We start from the raw sequence: 26,572 nt of genomic DNA on the forward strand, positions 1-26,572 counted from the left end.
GCCCGTTGGGCAGAGCCCCGCGCAGGGCGAGGAGCCGGTAAGCGCTGGGGGGGGAGACGACGGGGGGGATGGGGGACGGGTTTCCTCCTCCCGCAGAGGGGGGACTTTGTTTTGTCCATCCCTCCTTCCTCCCGCCCTCCTAGCAGTGTCCTCTTCTCCCTAGATGTTGGGCAAGAAGAGGATTGATCCCGCCTGGGGTAGCGCAGGGGCTTAGGACATTAGGGGCCCGTCCCGAAAATGGGAGCATCAGGGAGCATCTGCCAGCGGTTAACCCGGATGAGTGCTGGCAGGAGGTGATGGGGGAAGATTTGGGGCACTGCCTGGACCAGCAGCGGGGCAGGCAGCGCGAGTGACAGTTACATCAGGAAATGAGACGTGATGGCAGGAAAAGTGTGACTGGTAATAATTTTGCGTGACGATTTTTTCTTATAAGACGCTGTGTGGTCATGGCAGCTTCTCTGTAGATAGATGAGTCACATAGTGCATGCGTGTCAACTAAGGCGCCAAAGGAGGAAAAAGTATTCAGATTAGAAGGAAGATCAAAGAATTATCTTGTTATTGAGGAGCGGTGGACAGCTAGCTGAACTATGCTAGGTACCATGTGTAGTACCTACCTGTACTATGTTAGGTATGCTAGTCCTGGGCTGGACTGCAGGATGCTAGGATGTGAGCTGCTCCCATGTCATGGCTAGGGGTCAGACCCCAAAAAGGGTTGGATTCTGCTGGGCTCCTCAGTTCCTACAGCTCCCAGTGTGAAAGCTGGTGGGTCCAAAATTCAGGCTGTGTGGAGCACCTTCTGCATCCTTCCATGCGTTCTTAGGGTGAGAGCCAGGATGCACAGCAAGCACTCCAGCACAAACACAGGCGTAGGAAGAGATGCAATTACAGAAAGAGAGATTGATTTGACACTATACAAAGTTGAAGGTAAACTAAGTACTGATGTTTCAGTCAGCAGAGCATCTAGGGCTTTGGGAGGAGGTGGTAGTTTATCTTCAGGTTTGTGGAGTGGACAAAATACCAAAGGGTTTCCTGTCTCTGACCCATCCAATGCATCTTTTTGTTATCTCCTCGTTTCTGACTTTGTTTTTCAGAAAAGCTCTGTGATTCAAGAAAGCCACCATGAAAGGTGAGGAAGTTCGGCAGAGGAGAAAAGAGGGCCGGACTAGGAATGGAGAGCGATCCAGGCACAAAGCAAAGAGCAAGGGTAAACACAGAGACAGCCGAGTTGGCAGCCAGGAGGCAGAGGATGTCTCTCTGCACGCGCAGCAGAAGCTGTTGGCTGAGGAGAAAGCGGCAATGGCAAAGTCGCGGGAAGAGTCAGCTGTCGCAATTTGCCTGCAAGTGCTCCTGCCATACCTCCTAGCTGGGCTTGGCATGGTCTTGGCAGGCATGGTTTTGGATTATGTTCAGGTAAGGGAAAGAAGCTGATGTGAGGTACCGGGCATGGGATAGGTGGGGGACTTTTCTTCAGAGGCAGGGGTTTTGCCCTGGGGATGGCAAAATAAAGAAGGGTTTGCAGCAGTTTCATATGCCAACGTGTCCTTCGAAGTCAGCTATTATGTACTTCTGTGCAGCTCTCAGGAGACCGCGTGTGGTATTTTTCTGGCCCCAAAAGGGAAAAAACCCTCTAGAGATAAAAGACAATATGACACTAAAGAGCATGTGAAGGATCTGAAACATCTCTGTAGGAAGGTGCAGTCCTGTACAAAGATCTCACCTTGGTCCTAGGAAGAGGGTATCTGAGCTGCAGCCCCAAGGGCTGTGGTGGTATAGCGCTTTCCTGCAGTAGATAGAGTTGTATCACTCCTGGATACAGATCTGGATAGTCCTGCATCCCCTACTTTATTGCGCAAGGAGCCAGCCAGACCAGCACTGTTAACACTTCATACAACCAGCCCAGCCTGCGGACCTTTTCTAAGGCCTTGTAGCAGATGACTCAAATCACTGAGTCTTCTAACAGTCTGATTTCTGATTCTCTGACAGTCAGGATCAGACCTTTCCTCCTATGGTGCAGTAATACAGAGCTTTAAGGTAGTGGTGAGCACCTAATTTTAGGCAGTTTAAAGCTGCAGTTAATTTCCAGATTATAAATTCCTATGCCTTTGCACTCTAGGCGACTCTCACTGCTGTGTGCCTTTTTGTTAACCCTTGTTGACTAGCTAGCTGTTGGGTCAGACTGCCCTGACCTATCTGATACAGTGACACTGAAACTATTGTGCTTGCATTGACAACTTTCACAAATCTGGGGCTGTGTTCTTTTGCTATTAGCCCTAGACTGATCTCCCTAAGCTAGAAGAGCTATAAAGGCTTAAGAGTGACGTAGTATCCTTAACTGACCTTAGCATGTACTGAATACCCAGCAGAATATCTAGTCAGATCAGAAAACACCAAGCCAAATCCAGAACCCAGTGGCAAACTACCTTTTGTCTCCTTAGACGTTATTCTGAGAGTCTTGAGCAGCCACTTTCATTTTTATTTTTCACACTGTTCAGACTTGCCCATTCCCTATGGATCTCTGACATTAATGCATGTTACCTCTTTATTGTGAGATATTAAAGCGTGAAATAGGTTGCAGATGGATTTATCATGTTAGAGGTGTGTTTTTCTTTCAGTGTTCTTCCCTTTTTTTTTCTAGGAAGGACTGGGCCACTAATATAAACAGAATGTGAAGCAAATCTCATACTCCTCTGAAACCGCAAAAGTCTGGTTTCTGTTTTATGCAAATAAAGAGCTCACAAAGAGCTTTCATTTTAGTGCTTAGAGCCTGGGAAATCAACCCATGCAATATCTCATCAGAAAAGCAGGCCTTTGGCAATTAGCACAGTGACTCTTCCTGCATGATCATGGACTACTTGAGTGTGTCTCATCGTGGACTTGCTGCTGCTAGGAATTGCCCTTCCTTTCTAAGCCAGTCCTGGCTTCTGCCCCTGCTGCTGCTGCTGTTTCTGTGGGGCAACAGGAGATGCTGCGAGGCTTTGGGCCCCAGGCACGCTCCATCTGCTTGTTCTCAGTCTGTCCATATAAGCTCTCTTCTCCACCCTTTCCTAAAGTGGGGAAGAGTGGAGCAAAGTAAGAAACAAAAATACACGGCCTGATCTGACAGAGCTAGCAGTCAGGAGCAGTAGTACTCCAACAAGTGGGATGTATGGTCCCTGAAAAGCATCATCCTCCCATGAGTCTAAGGTGTCAGAATAGCGCTGCCTGTTGCTAACACTGCCATGTTGTAAGAGCATTCACTGGTATCCCTGTTCCTTCTTTGCAGGGATGATAAGGTACATCTGAAACTGTGCTCTTTGGCACTTGTCATCTTTCTGTTCTTTTTTTTTACTGTGGCAGTGGATGGAGGCCCTAGATCAGGGTCAGGGGCCACCCGAGAGGCTGTTTCTGCTTTGACTCCTCCAGGGCAATGCTACCTGTTGGCTAGTTTGCAAGCACAGGGATACAGCATATATTTGTGTGCAGAGCAGGGCGGCAGTGTACCTCCCCAGGTTTTGCCACGATGAATGGTGCAGCCATGAGGTGTGGTTTTTTTTTCCCAACCAGTTAAAATCTTTTTCCTGCTGTTCAGCAATGCTCTCTTTCTTCTCAAACCTGATGCATCTCTTTACATACAAATATGGTATATCTCTTTGCTAGGAAAATATGATGCATCTCTTTGCTGACAAATATGGTGCGGATCTTTATCAGAGGCTCCTTAAATGCATAATGAAATGACCCAGTGTACACATGCAGGTCACCTGAACCAATTACCTTCTCTGCATACTGATTCATCGGTTGAAGGCTTTTTATGGTGCTTGCTTAGAAACAGAGAGAGACGAAGCATGATAAACCCATAAACCCTGCCAAGCTGACGCTTTAGTACAGGATGTGGTGCTGCTGTGTTTTTTAAATGACATTTGAGTCATTCGGGCTTATTAATATTTCCTTTACATTAATGTTTCTGCCTGTCAGCAGTCCAGTTGGCAGATACAGTGGCATATGGGACTAGGTATGCGCATTATCAGGTGTTTGAAAACCTGTGGTAGTTGCCCAGAAATTGTCCTTTATTTCCTTGAAGCCTCTATGCTTTTCTAACCAGAACCAGGCCTTCATGCTGTCACTTCTCAGTTCCTGGCTGGTATCAAGAGGTTGGGTCATGTGTGGTTATTACAGGATTTTTGTTAACCTTCCTCTTCCAGCTATTGTGGGCTCTTTTTCCAGTTAGATTAGCTGAAGTGTACTCTCTTGTTAGCTTTCAGCTAGCTGGACTGTTGTTAGGTGGAAGAGACACACATACACACCAAGCCAGCTGGGAGTGGAGAAGGCTTCGGGGGCTGTACTAAAATATCAACCTAGAAAGCAATAAAGAACAGAGTCTTCTTCCATCTGTAGCTAGGGCTTGTTTTCCACCCTGCCATGCTTGCAGAGAGATCTGCTGTGCCCTCTCAGCCTATTAGGCTTCGTGCTTTGGTTTGCGTGAATTCAGACCAAAAGAAACACACCGTCCAAATGGCTGAGAGCTTCCTCAGTTCCCTATTTATCTGCAAGGCAAAAGCATGTCTTGTTCTGTCCAACCCTGCCAATGCGTTTAGCTCCAAACTGGGGACCCTGTCACAAGGACAGAGTCCACAAGCCATTAATCTTTATGTCTCTCTGCAGAGAGTGTCAGGGAAGGGCTTGATTAGTACAAAATTGTAAGGCAATGCAATTTAAACATTGAACTTGAACTGGACCAAGAAACCTGTATCTTTTGTGCCTACCACTGAATACTTGCTTTCGCTCGTTTGCCTTCACTGGGTCATAGCTGGATTTGAACCTGTGGTTGAATAGTGAAAAAGCTCAGCTGCCAATGTACTAAAGCAATCCTATAACCTTCCATTCTAAATTGTGCTTTTAAAGCTTTTTGACCCTCTGATCCAGTTAGTTTGCCTAAATTAATTATTAGAAAGGACCCCCAACAGAATACCCTGACTCCCTTCCCCACATGCATGATGTTGAGCTGAAGTCTTTACTGAGCAGGATACAAATTCTTTGGCTGTATGTGGCCATGATGCCTCTCTGGTTCTTGACTTTGTGTCAGTTGTTTGACCATGGAGAGTCTGGAGTGAGGTCCCCTCTCTCAAAGACAGTATGTTCCTGGGAGTATGCAAAAGCAGTGTGTTTCACTTTAGGATAGGAAGGGAGACCAGCTCGCAGCATGCAGTGGAAACGTTCACCCTTTCTCTCCCTTGCCTGTGGTGTAGTGAGATTACGGAGCTACCTTAAATAAGCTCTGGCTATGACTCTTATCTTGGCCTTTGCAAACTAGCAGAAAGTTGAAGTGATGACAGCAGATAAGGGTGTTCACTTTTGAAGCTTATTGGCTGGTTGTCTGGATTTTTTTTTTCCCCTGAAAGCCAGTCATTCAGAGGTACAGCTGGATCGTTACATCCCACAGAGACCATGGAGGGGACAAGAGGGGCCGGGGTCTAGAAGGGCAGATCTTCTCTCATCAGCCGGTTTAGCTGTGTCACTTGCCCAGGGATGGGACCTGCGTAATATCATCAGCGGTGAGAAATGTGGACTCATGTTTTCCTTGACCTTTTTCACCTTGAAGGAGAGCAAAATGAATCCTGGTTGTTAACTCCCCACCTCCTCGGCCTTGGGACAGTGAGAAAAGTTCAATGTTGCTTATGGTGGGAGTGAGGGAACTGAGGCTGGTTCACAGCAGGCTTACATATTAAACCATCGTATCAAAGGCGAGCCGCAGTCTGACAAGAAATGTAACCTGAGGAGAAAGGACGCTAGTGCGCTAGTGCGTTTGAGCAGGCTGAGGGATTCTTGCATGACCTGTCACTCTTTCAGTGCTGTAGCCTGAGCAGGTCTTACTGGTTTTTACCGAGGTAGTGGGAGCTGAATGGGGTGTGGGCTTATTTCTATTCGTCCACAGACATCTCCGCAATCTTCTTTTCTCTTTTTTAATTCCCCCCTGGATATAAATCGGAGAAATAGTGTCCGTCAAGTTCGCTGCCACCTGGGCTCAACCCATCTGAATCAGTTTTGGAGGATACCCTTGCTGCAACCCTCTGGACGTGCTCCTAGGAGGAGAAGAAGCTAAAGGAATTTGGCATCATTGATGTAGTTCGAGGAAAAATATTTCTTTTAACTTCGAAGAGAGCTACTAGGAGGATCTGTGCGATGTCCTGATCTCCCCCCATTTGTGCTGCTGAGCATGGGGTAACGGTGTTTGACCATGGTGGTCACCCAGTTACAACTGGAACTGTGCTTCCATGGCAAGAAGCTGAGAGGTTTCACCTGCAAGTTGACCAGGTCAGCCAGTGGATTTCTCCCAGAGACTTCATTCTCCATTGCCTCCCAGATTTTCGTGCCGTTCCTTCTGGCTGGTTTGGGCATGGTAGCTGCTGGCCTCTTGATGGATGTTGTTCAAGTAGGTACATGTGGTTAGGCAACTTTGCAGTGAGAGGATGGGCTAATTCACTGACCTTGAGTATTTGTGCATTTTTGTTTTTAACGTGTGTGTTCCTAGAAGCTAGTCAGCAGGATGGCTGTAGGCTTTTCCTGTGCTGGAGAGACACTATCCATCCTCTTTAGATCAGTACTTGGGCTCCTTGTAAAGTGGGATAGTGGCTTTCAGTGAGACTGCCTGAGACTGCCCTTGGTGTGTTAGACTGGGTTTTCCCTTTGCTGTATCTACCTAAACACCTCGTTGATGACTGCTATGAAGCAACTGGGATCAGACTGCAGCATATTCCCCTGTTGCATGATATTATTTCTTTCCTTCCAAAATTGCTGATAAGGAGATCTAGGTCAGGATTGTTATTAACTACCTGTCTCACTTAGAGGCAACTTTATACTTCCAGTTCTTTGCAAACAACCTAATGTAATCTTTGGTCTAGAAGGCATTTAGATACTGTGATGAGAGGCGTGCCAGCATAAAAAGATTAGCATTGCCTACAGAGTGCTTCTTGGCCAGATTCTGAGGTGGGTGTAAATTTTGAATAACTTTCATTGACTTCCAAGGAGTGCTGCTGGATTTACACCGTTGTGCCCACAACCAGAATCTATCCCATCTGTCTTTGCTTTGTACCAGTGGCACAAATAGAAATGCAAAATTTGATCTAGTTTGGGCATCTCATGCCGGTGGATTTACAAATCAAAAGGCTGGCAGAGTTTCCCAAGGATATATCCTGCACTCTGAGCTCACTGGAGTACATTGGATTCTCTGGCATTAGTACCACAGCAGGAGCTAAATATGGATACTTGAGTGTTTGGAAAGACAATACCTTGCTGTTTCTTCTTACATTGGAAGAAACAAAGAAGACAGAGAAGTTGAATTAAAGGGAACGTGAGGAATACCAAAGAAGGGTTAACTGGAGTGGCACACGCTGTTGCTATGCTGTGTTTGTCATCTCCACCTTGTGCTGTGCTTAGGCACAGACCTGTCTTGCAGCATTACAGAAGTTCTCAAACTACCCAAGATGTTATGTTAATAGTTAGCAGTTATCTCAGGGAAGGATAAAGACATAGTACGTACCCACTCCATGCCCTTGGCAGGTGAATAGGTCTTTGTCTAAAAGAAATTGAATGCACTTGCTAAGAATTGGGCTCTGTTAAAAAATGTAACTGTATCCAAACTGATGGAAAACATAAGCCAGGTATATCTACATTGCATGTGTCCTTTAAATACCAGACTGCAGTCTACTTTGTATATTTGTTTGCTAGACTCTTAGAAATGGGGTCATGCATGAAGCACAATAATAGGAAGTGTATTTTTTGGTGAAGGTCTTTCCAACTATGTTGAAATAGGAGCCATCAGTCAGTGGGTTCAGCTCCCAGAGGAGGGAGCTAGTGCATTGAGAGTCACAACTGGCATAGGAGAGATGTGAGTGAGGTAAGCTGCCATGGCATTAACAACCCCATATTTGAAAACAAATCCAGTAGCTGGGAAAATCCAGAGATCTTAGCCTTTAAAGATTTGGATTATTCTTCTGTGCCTTTTTGTGTCTGAGCTGCTTATTTTCAGCTTTTCTTCCTGCAAGTGCAAGAGCTGGGCACTTACTGTCCTGTCCAACTAAAACCTGAGACTAAGTTTGTTTGCTTGAGGCCAGGTACCATAAGACTCATATTGGTAATCATGAGGGCTCACGCTACTGAAACTACAGGTTTTTCTAGTCCAGGAGTCTGTGATTTGCCCATTTTTAAGGGGATGGTCTGATTGAGGAATGCTTTGCCCTATTTGCAGTTACTGCAAAACATTTTTAGGAAACTCCCTGCCTGCCTTTGACAGGGAGATACCTAGGCAAGCTCAAGGATGGTATCTAGAGCATACATGTGAGTTTAATGGTGCTGCTTTTGTTCTGTTACATACAAAATATCTTGAAATAATGTGGTTCTGCGCTGGGAGTCCAGCTGGCTCTCTTGTTTGCAGGGCTGATGTTGCTGTAAAGGTGAGAACAAAGTGGTAATTGCTTGTTTGTCTCCTATCAAACTTTTCAGGTTTTTAACAGTTTCTGGTCTGTCCTGGGATGGAACTGAGAACTGTTCATGTTACTGTTAAAAAAAAAAAAAAAATCAATAAGAGAGATTTGTCTAGCCCAGTTGACTCCAAGGCTCAAACCCGGGTCTCTCATACTGCTATAAAAGGATGCCCAAAGAAATAGCCATTTGCCATTTTCTCTTCTTGGTTATGCAGATGATGCAGTCTCTGTGCAGGGCCAGTAGCATTGCACGGGTCTTTTCTTGTTGGATGTTTCCGCCTCTGCTCCAGTGATTCTTGGCCAGCTGGTTGATCTGGATTCCGGGCTGGCTGGCATTGCTGGAGACCTTGCAGGGCCCTGCCAGTGTTTGGCCCACTCTTTTACAGTAAGGTGAAGAATCAGATTGAAGCTGGATGATCAGATTTCAAACCAGAGAATTCAGAAGGAAAGCTTCCCTTTCATTCTCCCCTTCCACACCACTGCAGTGGGACACAGTCCAAATAAAAATCACAGACATAAGATATCCCTGTCCTTTGTTGATAAAAGCCCATGAGATGATTAGCATTAAAAAGGATTTTGAATTGGCTTGCATTTTGTAGTCCGGGATCTTTTGATCTTTCTGTTGACTTTTTCGGGGCAATGGAAAACCTCTGAGGTTTCTTAGCTGCTGCCGTGGGAGGATGGATGCCCTGAAGAGGTAGCAGGACCTGGCTGGGACTGTGAGGACAGTGTAAGGAGGGTGGATCATGAGGTAACCAAGTTTCTTCAGAGCTGAGCTTTAGGGCTGAACTCCATTACGGGGATGCGAAGTGGGAAAGAGTCTCTTTCTGGCTCAGTGTCCCTGTGTGGGTTTGCAATGCTGCAGGGACCGTTTCTGTTCCTTCTAGGCCAGTTTTCATCTCAAAAGACAGAGGCGCTTCCTAGACATAATCCAGCTGTCTTCATTCAGGCAGCTCCTTGCCCGCACAGCTCTAACTTGCCACATTCACCAGCTCCTCCAGCTGACGCTCCTGGAAGGTGATGGCACAGGGATCATCTGTTTATTCTGTATTTCTGCAGGCTCTAACACAATGGAGGCCTGGCTACTGTGGTATAAATAATTATGAATCTGTCCTTAGGCTCTTGATGAATCACTAATGAGACTCAAATGGAGGCAATTAAGTCAGCTTTTTTTATTAGTAAAGTTGTGCGATTCTTTATTAATTGTTCAAAGCCTTTCGGTGTAATTATATGTAAGGCAGAGTCCCAAAAAATCATACCTCGTGCTGAAACTTCTGTTATGATGGCTTGAGACCTGCAAAATTAATCATGAACACAAGGATTGGCGTTTACATTGATAAAACAAAGTAATATTTCCCAAACGTGACATGCACAGAAAATATAAACAGTTGAGTTTTTCTGTTGCTTTTTATTTTTATGTCTTTTTATGTGTAAAAATATGCAAGGTCTTAAATATGAATGTCTGCTTGCCTGTGTATTTTAAATTATTGGCGTTTTTTACATTGTGACTACGAAGTCTGTTTTTTCTCCTCTTCCTTTTGAAGGTGTCAAAGATGTGTTTGGATCTTTATTCTTAATTAAAGAGAGAGGAGAGAGGGGGATTTGAATCTTTAAAAGAGATGTCCGCCCCTAGCTTTTCTCAGGTATTTAAGTTCCATGTTAACAAATTCAAACAAAATTGCAGTGTATCGAATAAGGTGACTATTCTCGTGTTATCTGTTATTTACTCAACAGTAACTTACCTTTAACATTTTGAAACGTGCCTGTTTCCAGGTCACCACTACCAGGAAATGTGCCCTTTTTATTGATAATAATGTTTTGCCTGTTATCTGCACCTCTGAGGGGTGTCTTGCACCACATGCTCAGGGCTGGCTCAGCCCCTTTTATTCATCCTGACTCAGAAGGAAGCTGTGATGTCTTCCCAGCAGACAGCCACACCACCGGCTTCCCATGGCACAGTCAGAGCAAAACACCAAGCCGTTACACCCCCTATGTATTTCCCAACAGGCTGACAGCTGAATGTGTCGACATTTACTGAGTCTGTCCAACCTCCTGGATTTTCAGGTTTATAGAACCCCAGTGGATGTGGAGGAGGTGGGCAAGGATCTGTTGTTCATTTTGTCCTCTAGCACCAGAATTCGGGACCATCATATGATACTAGCCAGTGACAAGTTAGAATTAATGAACAAGTTGATCCTTCACATGACGTGTAGCTAAACTATGGAAATTTTTGCCACAGGACGGCACATAGGTTGGAGGGGGGAGATTGGATGAGTACCTGAAGGAGAAATCCTTTGAACACTGGTAAGTGTGCAGAAAAACCCCCACCAGCTCAGTATCCTGTGGCAGATAGTTGTAGGCTGGAAAATACAGGAGAATTATCCTGTCTACTTGTCATACTTGTACATTCTTGTTTTATACACCTGAATTTGACTACTGCTGGAAATAAGGATAGGTTAGATGGACCTTTGGTCTGACTCATTGCCACTGCTCTTTTTTTCTTGTATTCTGCTCTTAGATGTTGGGCTAGTTGGTTTTACTTCATGGTGAGCTGCTCCGTTCTGTGATTTCATCCTGATGTGAACCTCTCTGGCTGCAGTGGGACTTCGGCAACATTCTTGAATGCACAGGGGGTGAATGAATTATGTTCCAAGGCACTGTATGGTAGATAAATTAGAGAAGACGTGTTAATCAACAAAGTTTCTTAAGGTTTTGGATAATTTCTAGTGTTGCAGCTGATTCAACAGCTTTGTACAGTTCAGCTTCAGAGGAGCAATGATAATCAAGATATTGGCCCAGCAGTTTGGGCTTATGGGGTATCTTAATTCAAAATCCTTTTTCCAGCTGTGCTGGGAGCACGCTTGCTAACAGGAAGATTTAGGAACTGCCTGTGGAGAATACAAAAATCTCCTTCCCTCCCACCACCAGTCTTAGATGCTTAGTTAGAAGTTTGGTAAAAAAAGACAGACACAACCTTTTGTTGTTAGATCATTTCCAGATCTTTGTGTTTATTCTTGTGAGTCTTGATAGCAATAGGCGTTCCTGTATCTAGTGTCAGTACAAAGGATGGAGAGCATGCTGTATTTCATTTGGTTTGTGAACCGTAATTATTTTTCACGTTGTTCTTGGCTAATGCTAAAGGCAAATTTTAATTTGTGGCTTTCCGAAATCTTCTGCTGCCCTCGGGAAGAAAGTTCCTTTCACTGTTAGGATAGTGCTTTGCTGTGCATGAGATCAGAAAAAATATTGCAAGCTAAAAATTGCTTCCTTCACTCCCAAAATGCAGCCAGCCCATGGCAGCATCTGCCCCCATGTGCATAGCAGGCACCTGTAGAGCAGGTAGTGAGGTGGGAACCCACTCCTCTTTGAAGCAACAGCACTGGACTGGTCAGCTTCACAAACTGAGGTCATTGCCTTTGTTTTCTTCCAGCACTGGGATGTGTTTCGGACAATTACGGAAGTTTTTATCCTGGTTCCTGCCCTGGTTGGCCTGAAGGGTAATCTTGAGATGACACTGGCATCCAGGCTCTCTACTGCTGTGAGTGGTAACAAGGCGGGGGGGGATTAGCAGGAGACATCAGGAGATTCTGCTTTTATATAACCACACTGTATGTATGGGACATGCCCTTTTCTGCTAAGTAGAAACTAGTGGTGTGTGAGTTAAAATAATGTGTTTGCCCTCATTTTGTAACTGGAACAGAGAATTTCCATCTGCACTTTCAAGGTGAATTAATCCCTGGTTGGCCAGTTGCTGATATTTGGGGCCCTGTGACACATGAAGGAGACAAAGCCAGGGCTCCGCAGCTGTCAGCTTCAGTATTGGATTGCTTTTCTGTGGGTATTGGTCCTTGAGAGACCCAGGGCTTCCCAGCAATCTTACCTTGGGGGGAGCAGACTGAAGCTTCTCGGGACCTGCAGTAGCTTTTGCTACTCTGGATTTGATTTCTCCTATCTCCCTAAACAGTTTTGTTTACTTTGGGCTGTTTGTATTGCATGTCTTGGGAGAAATTGAAGCTTAACAGAGCAATTTGGGAGGAACGAAAGAGGAAAAATGGTTTAATTTGTTCAGCTTTTGGTCTGTGCGGGATGTGGTGGATGTGCCCACTCCACCTTTTAGCTGGGTGCCCTGCAATGCCTCTGCACCTCCATGTGAGCCTCTGCTACCCCTGGGACACTGGGCTGGAGCATGATAGAGATGTGTCAAGAAGGAAGTGCAGGGAAGGCTGGGAGATGCCGACCTGCGCTTGCCTCTCTCTGGCTTTAGCAGCTGCTTTCTCACAGGGACCAGGTGAAACTGCCTTCAGCAGCCACCTGTGCCACAGGAACAGGTTTTCAGGGTGTCTCTCTTGGCTCCTAGGCTAACACCGGACAGATGGATGATGCCCAAAAGCAATGGAAAATGGCCACGTGCAATTTAGCCCTTATCCAGGTGAGTCACTTGAGCTGGGAGAGGAAAAAGGCCCTTTTCTCTTGCTGTGCTGCAGCCCAACAGCATCTGTTCCCAGCAATGCTGAATCCCAGGCAGTTGATTTGGGGCAGGTAGTCTCAACAGAGCCAAGCAGAGCCCAGGACTTGACCTCCAATAAAACTCTGTGTGGCCCCAGAGCTTGTAGTTTAGCTGCAAAACACATCTAGACATTAATTGTCTTTGTGGACAAACTGAAATAATGAAAAAAACTCCTTTTTTTCAGGGAGAGCTGCGGCACAATCCCTGTTTCACAACAGATAAAGCCTGTCCATTACTGGCAGTGTTTGGGAATCAGCCTTGGGCAGGAGGGGAGAGATGGGAGAAATGTGACTCTTGTAGCTCTTTCTGCTTGTTAAAATCCAGCGACCAGCCTAGAGGTTGCACATGGCAAGGCCACAGGGCTTGCAACATGTGTCTGTGTGCTTTCCCTTATCTCCTTACACAGCTTTCAGCTTGCTAGGAGTGCTGTGTTGATGGGGAGCCCATTTTTGTGTTGAGCAGGGCTATTCCTTTGCTGATGGACTTGGTGTCCTTTGCTGAAATGTTATCTGCCCTTTGCAGGCCTCCAGAAGTTTGGAGAAAAACTTTGGCAGGAATTCTTTTTAATGTAGTGGAGCCTTACAGGGATGCTGCTTAATACATAAGCAGTCAGCATCTCTGCAAGGCTTAGTTGTGTGGCAATGCTGTGGTCGCATGGAGCCAGGACTGCCTGGGAGCAGATGCAGATGGTAGCTCACCACTTGTCTTTTGGCCCCCAGGTCCAGGCCACCGTGGTGGGACTTCTGGCTGCTGTTGCTGCTGTGATCCTGGGAGCCATCTCCAAGGGCTCTGTGGAGCTGAGCCAGGCTGCTGTGCTGTGTGCCAGCAGCGTGACCACGGCCTTCATAGCTGCACTTTCTCTTGGTGAGTTGTTCTGGTTCCTCAGATCAAACATGCAGCACTCAGGTGCAGAAAAACTGTCCCTTCTTCCTGGGAGGCCCAGGTGACATCCCTTTGGTCTGACACTGGGAGGAGGGATGCAGGGAGCATTAGTCCTATATCTGCTGCTTTCACCCCCTCTTCATCCTGCCTTTGCTTCTTTTCTCCCAGGATCTGTTGTTTGTTGGGCTCTTGGCATCCACAGCAGCAATCAAAATGTCCCACTTCACCTGACTTGCGAAAAATGCCACATGCTATGCATGGCTGTACACACATGTGCACACACTTTCTCCATGTGTCTTGGGTGACACGTTAGCCATCTACGCTCGCCCTTTCCTAGGGGAGAATGAACTAATGCCATGCACAAAGCAGGGTATTGAGAGTCTGTTAGGAGACAGCTCCAGACTACAGTCGAGATGGACTTGGGTCACCCAGTACACCGTGGAGGATTGTGGCCAGCCCTGTGGCTTACCTGCTGTGAGCTCTGAGCCAGGCAGTCCACTCGCTGGCTATTCCCGTTGCAAGGGAAATGTGATGGGGTGGATGGGTAGGAGCTGCTCTGTGTTGCCTGAAGGTGATCAGTTTGTAGGTCTGCCATATGAGGGCAGCATGATACCCTGAATAGAGGTTGCTGGCATAGTTGGATACAGCAAGTTTTCTAAATGAAAGGGACAAGTTAGAGCAAGTGCATATCCTGAAGCTGGAGTCAAAGGGTGATAGTAGATGCCTTTGATGAAAATGGGATGAGGCAGTTGTTAAAAGAGAAAAACAGCAGCCCAGCTTTCATTAAACTCTTCCCTTCAATCTCCTTGCTTGTTGTGATATAGAGAGGCTTTGCTGCTGTACCATCACAGGCTTTCAGCTAGCAGTATTTTCTCCCGTGGACATGGTCACAGACAGCCTGTGTGTGGGTGTGCATGACAGGAGGCTGCTTTTTTATGACTGGGGAGGGAAGCAGCATGAACTGTGCTGTGGGGAGGGGAGCATGGGTATCTGGGAGGGCTTTTGTGGAGAATGCCATGTTGTACGAGGATGTGTTTCTGTGTAAGGGATGTTGTATCAGGGAAGGTGCACACGTGGCATTTCTTAGGGGAGAGCCGATGCTCCTGTGCATGCTCAGAGAGGTTGTGAGCTGGAGAGAACCACCATTTTTCAGGCTTCCTTTGAGGCATCCTGTCAGCCACAGAAGGACTTTGAAGAGATGTCATGTCTTGTCTCAAGGCTGCCCTTGCTAATCACACATCAGTGGAGGCTGGCCAGGCAGGGTTTATTCCAGGTGGCTCTTCCGCAGGCCTCTGAGAGATCTGATGGCTGAGGAATTCCCACACGTTCATCAGGTTTGGGGGTTTGTGGTCATTAACTTACCTGGGCAGGCAAGACTTCCCTCCTCTCCAACGATGCTGAAAAGCAGCTGGATTTTCCAGGTGCAGCTCAGAGGACAGGGGAAAATAGGTGATGTGGGCTACCTCCATAACCCCTTGACTCTGGAGCTGCTCACAGCGTCAACATCCACCCAGTGCAAATTAAAGCAGCCCCAAAGACTCTGGGACATGGGGGATCAGTCTGATGGCCGGACTGAAAAGCTAATTCAGGCTACTGTAAGGAAGCTCGTTGCTCCTTGGTGGTTCAAACTCAGAGAAATTTTGGTCTAATATGGAAAATATCTTTGTGCTGTGGAATCTGGAGCTGGGGATGGCACCAGGAGGCTGCTGCATGCCTGCTGTGTGCTTATCTATGAGTGTGCTTCATGCCTGGTCCTGCTTCAAGGCAGCAGATTAGGCTGCTCAGGAGGGGAGCTTTTATATTTGGGCTGCCTGCTGGTATCTCCTTTGATCCCTGGAATTTGCTTGTGTGCCTCTGGGCCTTTGGTGCAGTTCATAAGGGCAGAGTCATGCCCTTCAGGTTGGCGAAAGCAAGAGGACAAATTCCTGGGGATGTCCAATTTCCAGCTGTATGGTACCGCTGTGGGCAATCTGCTTCTTGGTTTTCCCAGACTGCGCGTCCCTCTGGGAACCAGAACAGAAGCTCTGGGGTGAAACGCAGCAGGATGCATTCTCTGATGCCTGCTCTGTGTCTTCTCTAGGTCTGGTGATGATTGGAGTGATCATCGGAGCAAGGAAAGTTGGGATCAATCCAGACAATGTTGCCACACCCATAGCAGCAAGCCTTGGAGACTTGATAACCCTTTCCCTGCTGGCAGGAATCAGCAGTACACTCTTCAAATACATAGGTACAGTGTTTAGCAGGGATTTGGAGCTCAGCAAGCAAGGGATGAATCCTTGTGAAATTATTGCAGGGCGCTTACCAATTTCTGGAATGTTTCAGAAAGGAGGCTGTCATGTCACTGGGTTAGAGAAGTGATCAAAGAGGCTTTTTCCAAGCTCTCTTTTAGTAGCAAACTGGAAGGCAGAGCCTAAGAAACATAACTGGGATTTGTCAAAGAAATGACCAACGTGTATTGCATAGCTTTGGAACAGAAGGTTGACATATGTGACACTGACTATGTTCCTGCATTTGTTGCTGGCCAAGCATAACTACTTTCAGTGCATGGGTAATAGCAGGTCCTTCCTCACAAAGCAATTTCAGGGTTTTGGCGTTTGTAAAATATTCTTGTATCTTCTCGTGTGGAGAGTCGTGAATGAACAAGATATGATCAAATTTGAGGGAGGAAGGCAGTGTTGCATTGTTTTATGCTCACAGGACTCTGAGTAGGAGTTGTGGCTGTGGGGTTAGCTGTTCTGCTGGTTGGCAAAGAATTGGGCACCTGTTGACACCGAAAAGCTCAAAACGTGTTGCAGCTTGGTGATATATGCCTGACTGTTGCTTGGAAAGTGCTAGGCTATTTACCATGAGCTTAACCTAGAACAGAAACAGGAAAATAAAAAGATCCAGCAAACTCAATACCATTTGAAACCCAAACTGTTGCTTCAGACTGTGAGCAGAAGCAGCGAGGCAGCTGTTCTCAGTTTGCATAACTTGTTCCATATGCCAGCAAGTGAGGGAGCGAAGGAGCACACGTTGCAGGGAGAGGCCCACAAATCGCTTCCGTCCAGTCCTCCTTGAGCTTTAGAGGTGCATTTTTTTTTAATAGGCTTTTTCCATGATGCCATCATACCTGCCTGTGTAAAGTGTCTTTCAATCACTATGCCTCTGATAATACCTCCCAGGGAGCACATGGCAGAACAACATCATAACCTCTATGGTTGTGACCAGAGAGCATTCGTGATGTTTTCAGAGTAGTTTAAGTAGCCTCTTGAGATGGAACATACTCAGCACGCAGACACCTAGTCATTAGGAGCATGAAGTGAAGCAGGTAGGAGGAAGGCGCTGTTGATGCTGGTTGAAAAAATCCATTTCCCTCCCCAGTGTGTAGTAAGGGACAGGTCATGCTGTGGCAACTTCTGGGTCCTACTAAAATGTATCCTTCAGAAATACCAGTGAGTCTGTAAAGTTTGGAGTATGATGTGCCACCTGATGCAGCACCACCTCCTTCTGCAGAATACTCTTTTGCCAGTGAAGATCTTCAATTTTTTAGAAATTAACCCTGGTCCTTCCAAGTCCTGCATAGTGGAGATACAAACTGTGCTAAAGGGTTTCAGCTTGCTTATGGGCTCTGTGTGAGAGAATGTGGCAGAACTGGAATGTGGAGACTGAAGTCCATTCATCCTACCAGGAGTCTTTCTGTGAGCTTTGATAAGGTTTGATAGACTCCAGTGCCCTGTATCTGCATTATTTAAGAAGGAATTAATTGTCTGAAACAACAAGGGGTGAGGAAAGGAGGTCCAGTACAGCAGCTAAGTCTGTCATACAACCCATCTGTCCTAAATGACTCCAGGTGGTAAAGTACACTGACAAAACAGCAGCTATTTACATCCCAGAAGTGGTTGCATTTCAGTGCTAAAGACATGCGTGAAGAATGCACCTCTGTGTAAGAGCCCTTGATTCATGGAAGGTTTCATCACATCAGTGCTATCTCATCCAGGTAGCCCGAGGCCCTGGCAATGTCATTTTGAAAAATGCACACTTTGAGCCGGCTTCATCTCCCAGATTACCTGCAAAGTCTGCGTTACAACCCGCTGGCTTTGGCCCCAACACAGAGACCAGATGGAGAGCGTTGTTGAAGAAGCATTTTTATATCAAAAGGGTTGGCATCATCCCCATTGCTTGAAGGTGTTTCTCATGCTTCTGAGTCATGTTTATTTTCTTTTAGTGCTGCACATCTACTTATTTTTTAATTCCTTTGCTTCTAAAGGTCACTTCAAGGTTACACCCCTACCAAATGGGAAAAGCACCTAATGGAAACACATGTAAGCTAGCACGAAAGAAACCCTGGATCTTAACTGGCTTATATGTGCAAGAGAGCATTTGTTCCCATAGAGCAGACCAGCTGCTCAGCAATTCTGCTAGCTTGCCACCAAAAAAGTACCTATTGCCTCTTGTTTTAGGTGAAGGCGTGAGATGTCTGTTGTGTGATACAGCTTGCACACAGGAGTTTCCCCCTTGCCATGCTGTTTGATTTGTACCCTGAAGCCAGAATTTTTGTAACATTTTGTCTTGCTTAGTTGGAGATGGAATTGGAGACTTGCTCATCTTCAAATATAACTTGCTTTGAATCCTGCTGATTTTCAAACAATGTCCTCTAGCAGTGAATTTCGGGGATTAATTATGGATTTCTGTGATGGAGTGGGTGGTTGTGTGGGAGATATTTTGCTTCATGTGATTGATTTTTCTGCTAACGTAACTCAGTCTGAGCGAGAGCCCTGCTGCCTTTCTTCCAGACTGCAATATGATTTTGCCAACCTGTGAAGCCATGGGCATTTAATTCAAGATTTCTTTTTCTTGCCAGACATGAAATACCTTTCTCCTCTGATCTGTGCTGTCTTCATTGTCATGATCCCTCTCTGGGTTGCTATTGCCAAGCAAAGTCCTTCCCTTGCTGAAGTCCTGAAATCTGGATGGCAGCCAGTCATTGTTGCAATGAGCATCAGCAGGTAAAGCGAGGAACTGCTCCTGAGCCCACACGTGTATGCATGCTGCAGAGAGACCCTGTGCTCATTTAGAAAGCCATGAAAAGTGAAACTGGAAGAGGCAGCAGAGGGGTATTTGTCCGGTGGTTCTCAGCCATTGGTAGCCCTCCAACAGGCAGTAAGATAGCAGATAAAGAGCCTCCAAATGACTGGAAAAAGCAAGTCATCATTTTATGTCTCACTTGCACATCTCTGCGCCGTGTGTGCAAGCCAGGAAACCGAAAAGAGAGATGATGACCATCACAAATAGTCAGACTTCAACCTCATTTTTATCCAGCTGTAAAGACAGAAGACTGTTGAATGTAGAGCCAGGTAGTTCATTCCCCCTGTGCTACACCTTTCAGACCCAGCTGAGATCTGGGAGAATATTTTAAAAAACTGCTAAGACCAGTATAGAAGTGTAGCAAAACTTTTGGGAAGGATGATAAAGCTTTCCTGGCTACTAGCAGTTTTGCTCAAGGGTGGGCAAGGAGGTCTTCCTAATCACGTTATGCCATTAACAAAACCTGTAAGACTTATCTATTGGTGAAGACTGAGCTGTAAAAGGAGTAAATGGTGAATAGTCCAGCTCTGGCAATGGGGAAGCAGCAGTAACTCATCTCAGTGTGCTATTTTCATGGCATAGGAATTGCCCTGGGAAGAGAGATTGATCCATCTTCATTGCCTGTCCTTTTTTAACAGCATTGGTGGGCTCATCTTGGACAAAACTGTAACTGACCCAAACTTTGAAGGCATGGCAGTTTTCACACCTGTGATTAACGGTAGGTTGGGCAGGGGGGGATATATGCATGCTCTTATTTATACCTCCTCCTCCTCTCCAAGGGTTATGTTAGCCACTGTTGCCCCTACACAGAGGTCTGTGTTCAAGTCTCTGCTGCCATCATGAGTGGAAATGAAGCTAGTGGTCGCCTGTGCATCCCTGCTTACTCATATCTTGAAGCGTCTCTGGAGCAAAATAGCAGGCAGGGCTGAAAAATACAGGCAAAGCTGTGGGAAGGTTTAACAGCATCCGATGGTTGTCTCTGAGAGCTACGTTAACACCTTTACTTTCATAACATCAAACCTACTAAGAATGTCACAATAAATCCATTTTCCCTGTTTCTCTCTGCTCTGTAATTTGAGCTGTGCAGTCATCCCCTATACAGATTGTTGGTAAAGATTAATATATTAAGATTATATATGTGTGTGTATATATATAAAACATTATATATGGATTATATATACAGATTTTTGATATATATCTCGACATCCTTTGTGTGTATATTTATATTTGTTTGAAGCCTCACAGTACTTTTATACACACACTCCCCAGTACAAACTGCTGGGGATCCTGGCATCGCTGAGGATCCACTGGGTTATTTTTCTGATATTGTAATGTTCTTGCAGGCCAGGCCCATCCCAGGAGAAACCCATGTTCCTAGGGCAGGCTTGGCCTCCTGCCACCCCCAAAGCACGGTGTCCTCTTGCAGAGTCAGGGGGTGTCACCCAGCTGTCACCTCACTGGATCTGCATGAAGACAGCCACCTTGCTGACAAACTCTTTCCAGCACCGTTAGCCAAAGAACCTCATTAGGAAAGTACGTCAACAGCAATTTAGTTGAACAATGATTGACCCAGACATTGCTCTGTGGGGGCGGGCGACCCGTTTGGCAGAGCTGGTGGCAGAGTTACGCAGTGCTCAGTGTCTTTGCAGAGGTAGTTCTTCATTTTGCATGTGCAGGGGAGTCCTGCAAAGCATGGCAGTGCACAATTCAGAGAGCTCCCATCTTGAGCTACGTTGAGCTCGTCTTAGTATTTTCACTTTGATTCTGCTCTGGCAAATCTCACATTTAATGACGGAGCATTTCCTTCTTCAAGGAAGGAAAAATATGAGAAGCCTGTAGGATCTGGCTTACCATTATCTTTTCTGTGGCATTTTTACCCTGCAAATACTCAGGGTGGTGGAGGTTTGCCCCATAGATGATCATCCCTCTATTTTCTGCTGGAAAACGTAGCTGCTTTTTCATGTTTGCTAGAATTAATCAGTCTGGAAGGAATTAATTTCCTTTTAATTACCTCCCATATTTGGGCTTTGATTCATTCTTGTATGATTCCTTCTCATTTATCAAGTGTGTTAGATGCCTTCAGACAGACATATAATCACTCTCTGTGATGTTTGTTTTCTTTTAAACAATAACGGCTCTCTGGGTGAGTAAATCCAAGAAGTGGCCGTGAGCAGCATCTGGCATTGCCTGTGCTGCTTTCCTCAGGTGTTGCTCACAGACTGTGTCAAACCAGGTGCAATTACACCATCTTCAGAGGCCACGTGGCATTTACAGCCGGTGCTGGGAAGCAAGGGAAAATGTTTCCAATAAAGCAGTCAGGAGATGATCACTGGAGCCTTCCTGATTTTTAAGAGCTGTTCCTGCCAATTGAGTAGCGCAGCATCACCATGACGTAAGATCAGGTTTTCTCTTTCTCTCACTGCTGGTCTCAGTGAGCTTCTAAGTGAATGCAGGTTGACTCACCTTGGGCTAGGTTTTAGATTGATGTTTCCTGCTGCAGTGAAGGTGGTTTACAGGTTTACTGTGTTTTGTCCTCATAGGTGTTGGAGGGAATCTGGTCGCCATCCAGGCCAGCCGTATTTCCACATTCCTGCACTTCTGGAGCATGCCTGGAGTTTTACCGTACAAGATGAGGCAGAATTGGCCCAACCCATGCACCACATTCTTCTCATCAGGTAGACCTTGAACCCTAGGTGTCCCTGTCTCAAGGCCTGTCATCACAGATAGCTCCTTTATCAAGCCTCGTTGGCGAAGGACTAGGTGGGTTTCAAAGGCAGAACTCCCTTTCCCCCTTCCAGAGGGAAGGTACTCATATCGGAGAGGAGGATCTTTGCAGTGGGCAGCTTGAAAAAAAGCTTGTGGTATACTTGCTCACTGGCATGGAAAGAAACTGGCCTTCAGGGAGCACTAAAGAAAGTGATTGAAAAAGAATCTCAGATTTGATCTAATAGAAAGCAATTTTAACCATAGCCAGCCTAGAGCCATCACCTGTGTAGAGAGTGGTGAAAATCAGCAATTCCTTCATCTTCAGCAATGGATAAACCTAAGCATTAGCAAAAAACTGGATTTGGGTATGTTGTCTTTTTAGATTGCAGGTTCCTCTTGATTTTCCCTGCTAGGTTAGGAGTTACTGCTAAAACAAACTAAAAACTAGGAAAGTGGGTTGCAGCAAGGCAGAGCAGAAGCAGTGGGAGACAGACAGCAGCTGAGAGGAGTGTTTGGAAGAAGTGGAGTGGATCAGCATGGAGCACGTCTTTGGCACATAGTTTCAGTGCTAGACAAAGCTGCTGGGCTGATACTGCAGATGCTCCAGGTTGCTGTGGGATCTAGAAAAAGTGTTAGCAATGCGGTTGGTGGCTGAGGACAGCCCCAAGTCTATGCCTTAAAATATGCAGCTGTGTCCTGTCCTCCCCGCACCATCTGCAGCCGCTGTCATCGCTCTTTCTGTCTCTGTCCTCTGCAGAGGTGAATTCCAAGTCAGCCCGAGTCCTGTTCCTCCTGGTTATCCCAGGGCACCTCGTGTTCCTCTACACCATCCATCTGCTGCAGGGAGGCCACACGTCTCTGTCCTTCACCTTTGTGATGTTGTATCTGACTGCTGCTTTGCTGCAGGTAAACCCCAAACTCTCATCCAAAAGGAACATTTCAGATACCGAACAAAGCAGTCTCCAGGCTAAACAGAAGTCATGGTAAAACTTGCAACAGCGGCCCACATTTCCAATCATTTCAGGTGTGCTTCCTACCAAGCATCATGTATCTTCTGTGGGTCCAGTAATACTTCACCCAGATTGCCAGGGTCTGGTTTCCCTCATGAGCACAATTGCCCTTAATGGTGAGTGAGGCATCAGACATGAGATGAGGAACAAGTTATCATCATCCACTGAGCTGCAGTAAGTGTGCAGAGACATACTTAGCAAGGAGGTACCTCTTGCTATAGGTGGTATGTTGTTTGACCGTGTTCAGTCCTGAAGTCTCTAAGCCCCAAGTATTTCTAGACTGCCACTGGTCATCCCAGTAAGGGGCAAGTGAGAGGCTGTGAACCCCAGCCATCAGGTTTACCCTCTCATTTTGGAAACCAGTTTCACATATCATGGTGAAGACCTGGGGATCCCTCTGGGTAGGGCCATATGGGTCAAAACCGAAGGGAAAATCTAGGCCTGAGAAGTTTATCTTTAAAAGTAAAAGTTCTAGGTAGGCAATGGGCAGTTCTTCCAATTTGTTCTACCTGTTCCCTTTCACTGTTTTGCCTGCCCTTTAAACTGTGTTGTCTCACTCAGAAATGCATGCGGCTGTTGCTTGAACTCACAGAGGCTCTGACTTCACTTGCCCTTTTAAATCAGTGATTCATTAATTTGCAGGGTGAGGTAGCTGACTTCTCGCTTTGCCTTATAAGCAGCCTCGTGTCTGTGGGTGAATTCCTTGTGTGTGTAAACAATCAGGTTTTCTCGACCTTTGCACAACCCTAAGCCCAGCAGTGCAGCCATAGTTGTAAAGGAAAATATTTATTCTTCTCTTTATGCGTCGAGGTGACTCCTCAATCAGAGCCAAGCATGAAAATACACAGAATAAATGACAGTGTAAAGAGCAGAATCCCAGCAACGCCACTGACCCTGAAAGATTCCCATGGAGGCCAGTGGAGGAGAATACGTTCAGCCTGGTTCTTTCTTCCCCTCCATTATACTTTATAAAGAAAGACAGAAAGAAAGAGAGGGGGGAAGTTTGGGTCAGCTGGAGGAAGCCCAAAGAGAAAGATCAGAGGCCTAGAAAACATGACCTCAGAGGAACTACTGAATGGACTGGGGTTAGCTAGTCCAAAGAGAGTCTTGAGAAAAATCTGGTTAACAGCCTTTAAACTACCAAGTTTCTGTAGGGAGGCACAGAATAACATTTTCTCTGTGGTCACTAGGGATGAAACATGAAATCATGGGTTTCAAATGGAAAAAGGCAGATTTATGTTAGACCTTGGGAAAAACAAGAACAGAAAAAAAAGCCATGGGACTGAATGCTTAGGGTGTGACATCGCCATCTTTAAGGGTTGTTTAGCATAGGTTAAACAAATGACCATCAGGAAAGATGTGGGCATATTTGATACTGTACTGAAGCACAGGAATGGTCTATATACTCTTGAGTTTCCATCCAGCTTTAGTTTCTGTGATTCTGTTATTTAATTTGCTTCCCCCATCTCTCCTCCTCCCTCTCCCCGCACCCAGCTTGCAGTTCTCACCTTTAGAAAGGCTGCTTCTGGCTTTGGTTCCTGTTGTGCTGCGGTCTCCCATGGAGGGACCAGAGATGTGGGGTGTAAACTCTCTCTCTCTTCTTAATTCAATTAACTAGATAGTCTTTAATCTTTAACCAAAGTATTTTTTTCCTCCATCTGTTTATCAGAATTGGGAATGAAATAGGAATTAAAAGAAATCACAACAAAGATTTTAAAACTGTTGAGATTAAAAAAAAGAAATTATTTTCTTTTTTTAACATGTCAGTGCTGCCTGGGATAACTTTGATGTAAAAACTGCCTCAAACTCCAGTTGTCCACTGAGACTTTTAGGAAAAACAAAGTAGACGCGATCTGAATTTCTAATGGAAAAGAGAAGGATGAAGAGAAAAAATGTGGCTACAAACTTATCCTTTGGGGCTGCCTGCATATTCACAGCACCCCCGTTTCTGGTGGAGTGAATGGGAGTGCTCCCATTCATGGCTTGGGAAGCGGGAACTGTACCTTTGGGATATGCTTTTGGTGTGGCCAGACTCCTGTTTTGGGCCACACAATACGGGTGAGCAGTTCAAGTGTGGTCCCCACACTTGTGTCTGGCAGCATGGGGCCATGGACGATGTCAGGCGATGCAGTGCCCAAGGGCATGAGCCAGCTACACCCATCCCAGTGCAGCTCCATCCCAAAGAGAAACAGCAGTTCTCTGGGGAAGGCGTTAACGCTCGGCGATCCCTGTTAGCTCTGGTACTTTGGCTGTGGCCACGTCATTTTGGCTGTGAGCTGAGGGAGGCTGTGCATTACCTTCTTGCTGCCTCACAGCAGGGTCTGTCTTGCCTCTCCTCAGGTGGGAATCCTGCTCTACGTGGCTGACCTAATTGTGCGCCTGATGTGGAGGAAGGCACTGGATCCGGATAATTTCTCCATCCCCTACCTCACTGCCCTGGGGGATCTCCTGGGCACCGGGTTCCTGGCTGTCTGTTTCCGCCTGGTTTGGCTTGTCCACGGTGCAGACATGAACCTGGGGAACTGAGAGACTGTCCGCTGCTCCGCATCACTCGTGCGACACGGTGCTTTCCTCTGGGACAACGGGGTCCTTGGCGATGAGCGCTGGGTCACCTGGCTGGATTGCGCCTCCCCTGGTGCCCTCGACGCCCCATCTCTCCTCCCCATCGTGCCTTACAGCTGGGCTCGCCAGCCCCGAGGAATCAGCACCCGCAGACTTGCGCCCTTGCAAGTGAGCAAGCCGGTTTTAAGCAGCGCCCACTGCTCACACCTGCGCCCAGCAAACAAGGCGTTAAGGAGCATCTGGACCATTTGTAATGAGTGAGCATTTTGATCGGTTTCAGTCCCTAGCACCAACGCAGCCCATGAGGCCACTCCAAGGCCTGCCGAGGTCACTGCATCCGATCCTGCTAAGTGGATGTCACAACCTCTCTGTTGGACTCTGGCTTTCCATCAAGGGAAGTTCTTTATTCGCCCCCCTCTTCTCTCCCGTCGCATCCCTGGAGGAGGAGAGCAACCAGGTCTTTAAACTTGTCTCCTCTCCATCGCACAAACGCTCAGGATCTGATGCAGTGAGCTCCTCGCTGGCTCGCGCCCAGGGGGAGGTTATCTAGGGATACCACCTACCTGCCCCGGCAGCGTCACTGTTGTCTGACTGACAAGCTGGATTGATTGCACTTTGGGGGTCGGAAGGTGTGTTTTTACAGTTTATGAAATGTCCAGTAGTTAAAATGTTTCTAGAAATATACACACAAATAAAGTGGTTTAAAAAAAAAGGTAGTGCTGTGGATTTGGGGATTGTTTTTTCTTGCCATGGCTTTGCCTGTTTCTAGTTTGAACTTGTCGGGCAGAACTTGCTCGTTTCTTTCTCATCCGTTCAGGGCTGGACAACACAATTTTAATAGGGCTTCAGGAAAATCAGTGTTTCCTAACCAAGAACAGCCTTTTGCAGCCCACATGTTTCAGGTTAGAATTAAAGCCCATGCCCTCTCCCACAGTTGCCATCCGCTCATTAACAATTGCTCTGCAATGAGTCTAGAACCTGCATGTGCATAAGGACCATGTTGGGCTGGGTGAGGATTTGGCACGAGGATTTGGCAAATTGACTCCTTAGGTCCTCACTCTGGGGTGCCTGGCTACCTCGTGCTACCAGAACACATCAGAGAGGCTTGTGGGTCTGAAAGCAGCCAATTCTCTCTGAAATCAAAGAAGCAGTGGGGTCCTCCTGATAATAAGATGCCCAAGAGTCAAGAGTTGAGGATGTGGATCAAACTTTTGAAAAACGCTGCTAAGCCTTAACTTTAATAATAATCTGCCTTTGTATGTGTTGGAGGAGGGAAAGGGGGAAGTCAAGTCTCCCAGCCTGCTGGCAGACAGATGCCTTGTTCAAGCTCTTAAACACCTAAATTTGAGCTGTGTTGGGTGCCTGCTGGCCTTGGGTGTTTC

The 26,572-nt window shown here is 46.4% G+C and overlaps 1 protein-coding gene across 2 annotated transcripts; it reads left to right on the top strand.

The window, feature by feature from the left end:
* Positions 1–1,092: 1,092 nt before the first annotated feature.
* Positions 1,093–25,154, top strand: SLC41A3 (solute carrier family 41, member 3). Of its 2 annotated transcripts, none has more exons than XM_010571710.1 (10): positions 1,093–1,410; positions 11,887–11,994; positions 12,814–12,885; positions 13,683–13,827; positions 15,926–16,072; positions 18,689–18,833; positions 19,551–19,630; positions 21,453–21,587; positions 22,376–22,524; positions 24,969–25,154. In XM_010571710.1, the coding sequence occupies exons 1-10, from the start codon at positions 1,120–1,122 to the stop codon at positions 25,152–25,154; spliced, it is 1,458 nt and encodes a 485-aa protein (XP_010570012.1). In that variant the 5' UTR covers positions 1,093–1,119. The 2 variants fall into 2 exon arrangements, with proteins under 2 accessions (XP_010570012.1, XP_010570022.1); XM_010571720.1 differs by lacking the exon at positions 1,093–1,410 and adding an exon at positions 5,859–6,406.
* The last annotated feature ends 1,418 nt before the right edge of the window (positions 25,155–26,572 follow it).

This window comes from Haliaeetus leucocephalus, unplaced genomic scaffold, assembly GCF_000737465.1.
Source record: "Haliaeetus leucocephalus isolate CR32 unplaced genomic scaffold, Haliaeetus_leucocephalus-4.0 Scaffold2, whole genome shotgun sequence".
Lineage (NCBI taxonomy): Eukaryota > Metazoa > Chordata > Aves > Accipitriformes > Accipitridae > Haliaeetus > Haliaeetus leucocephalus.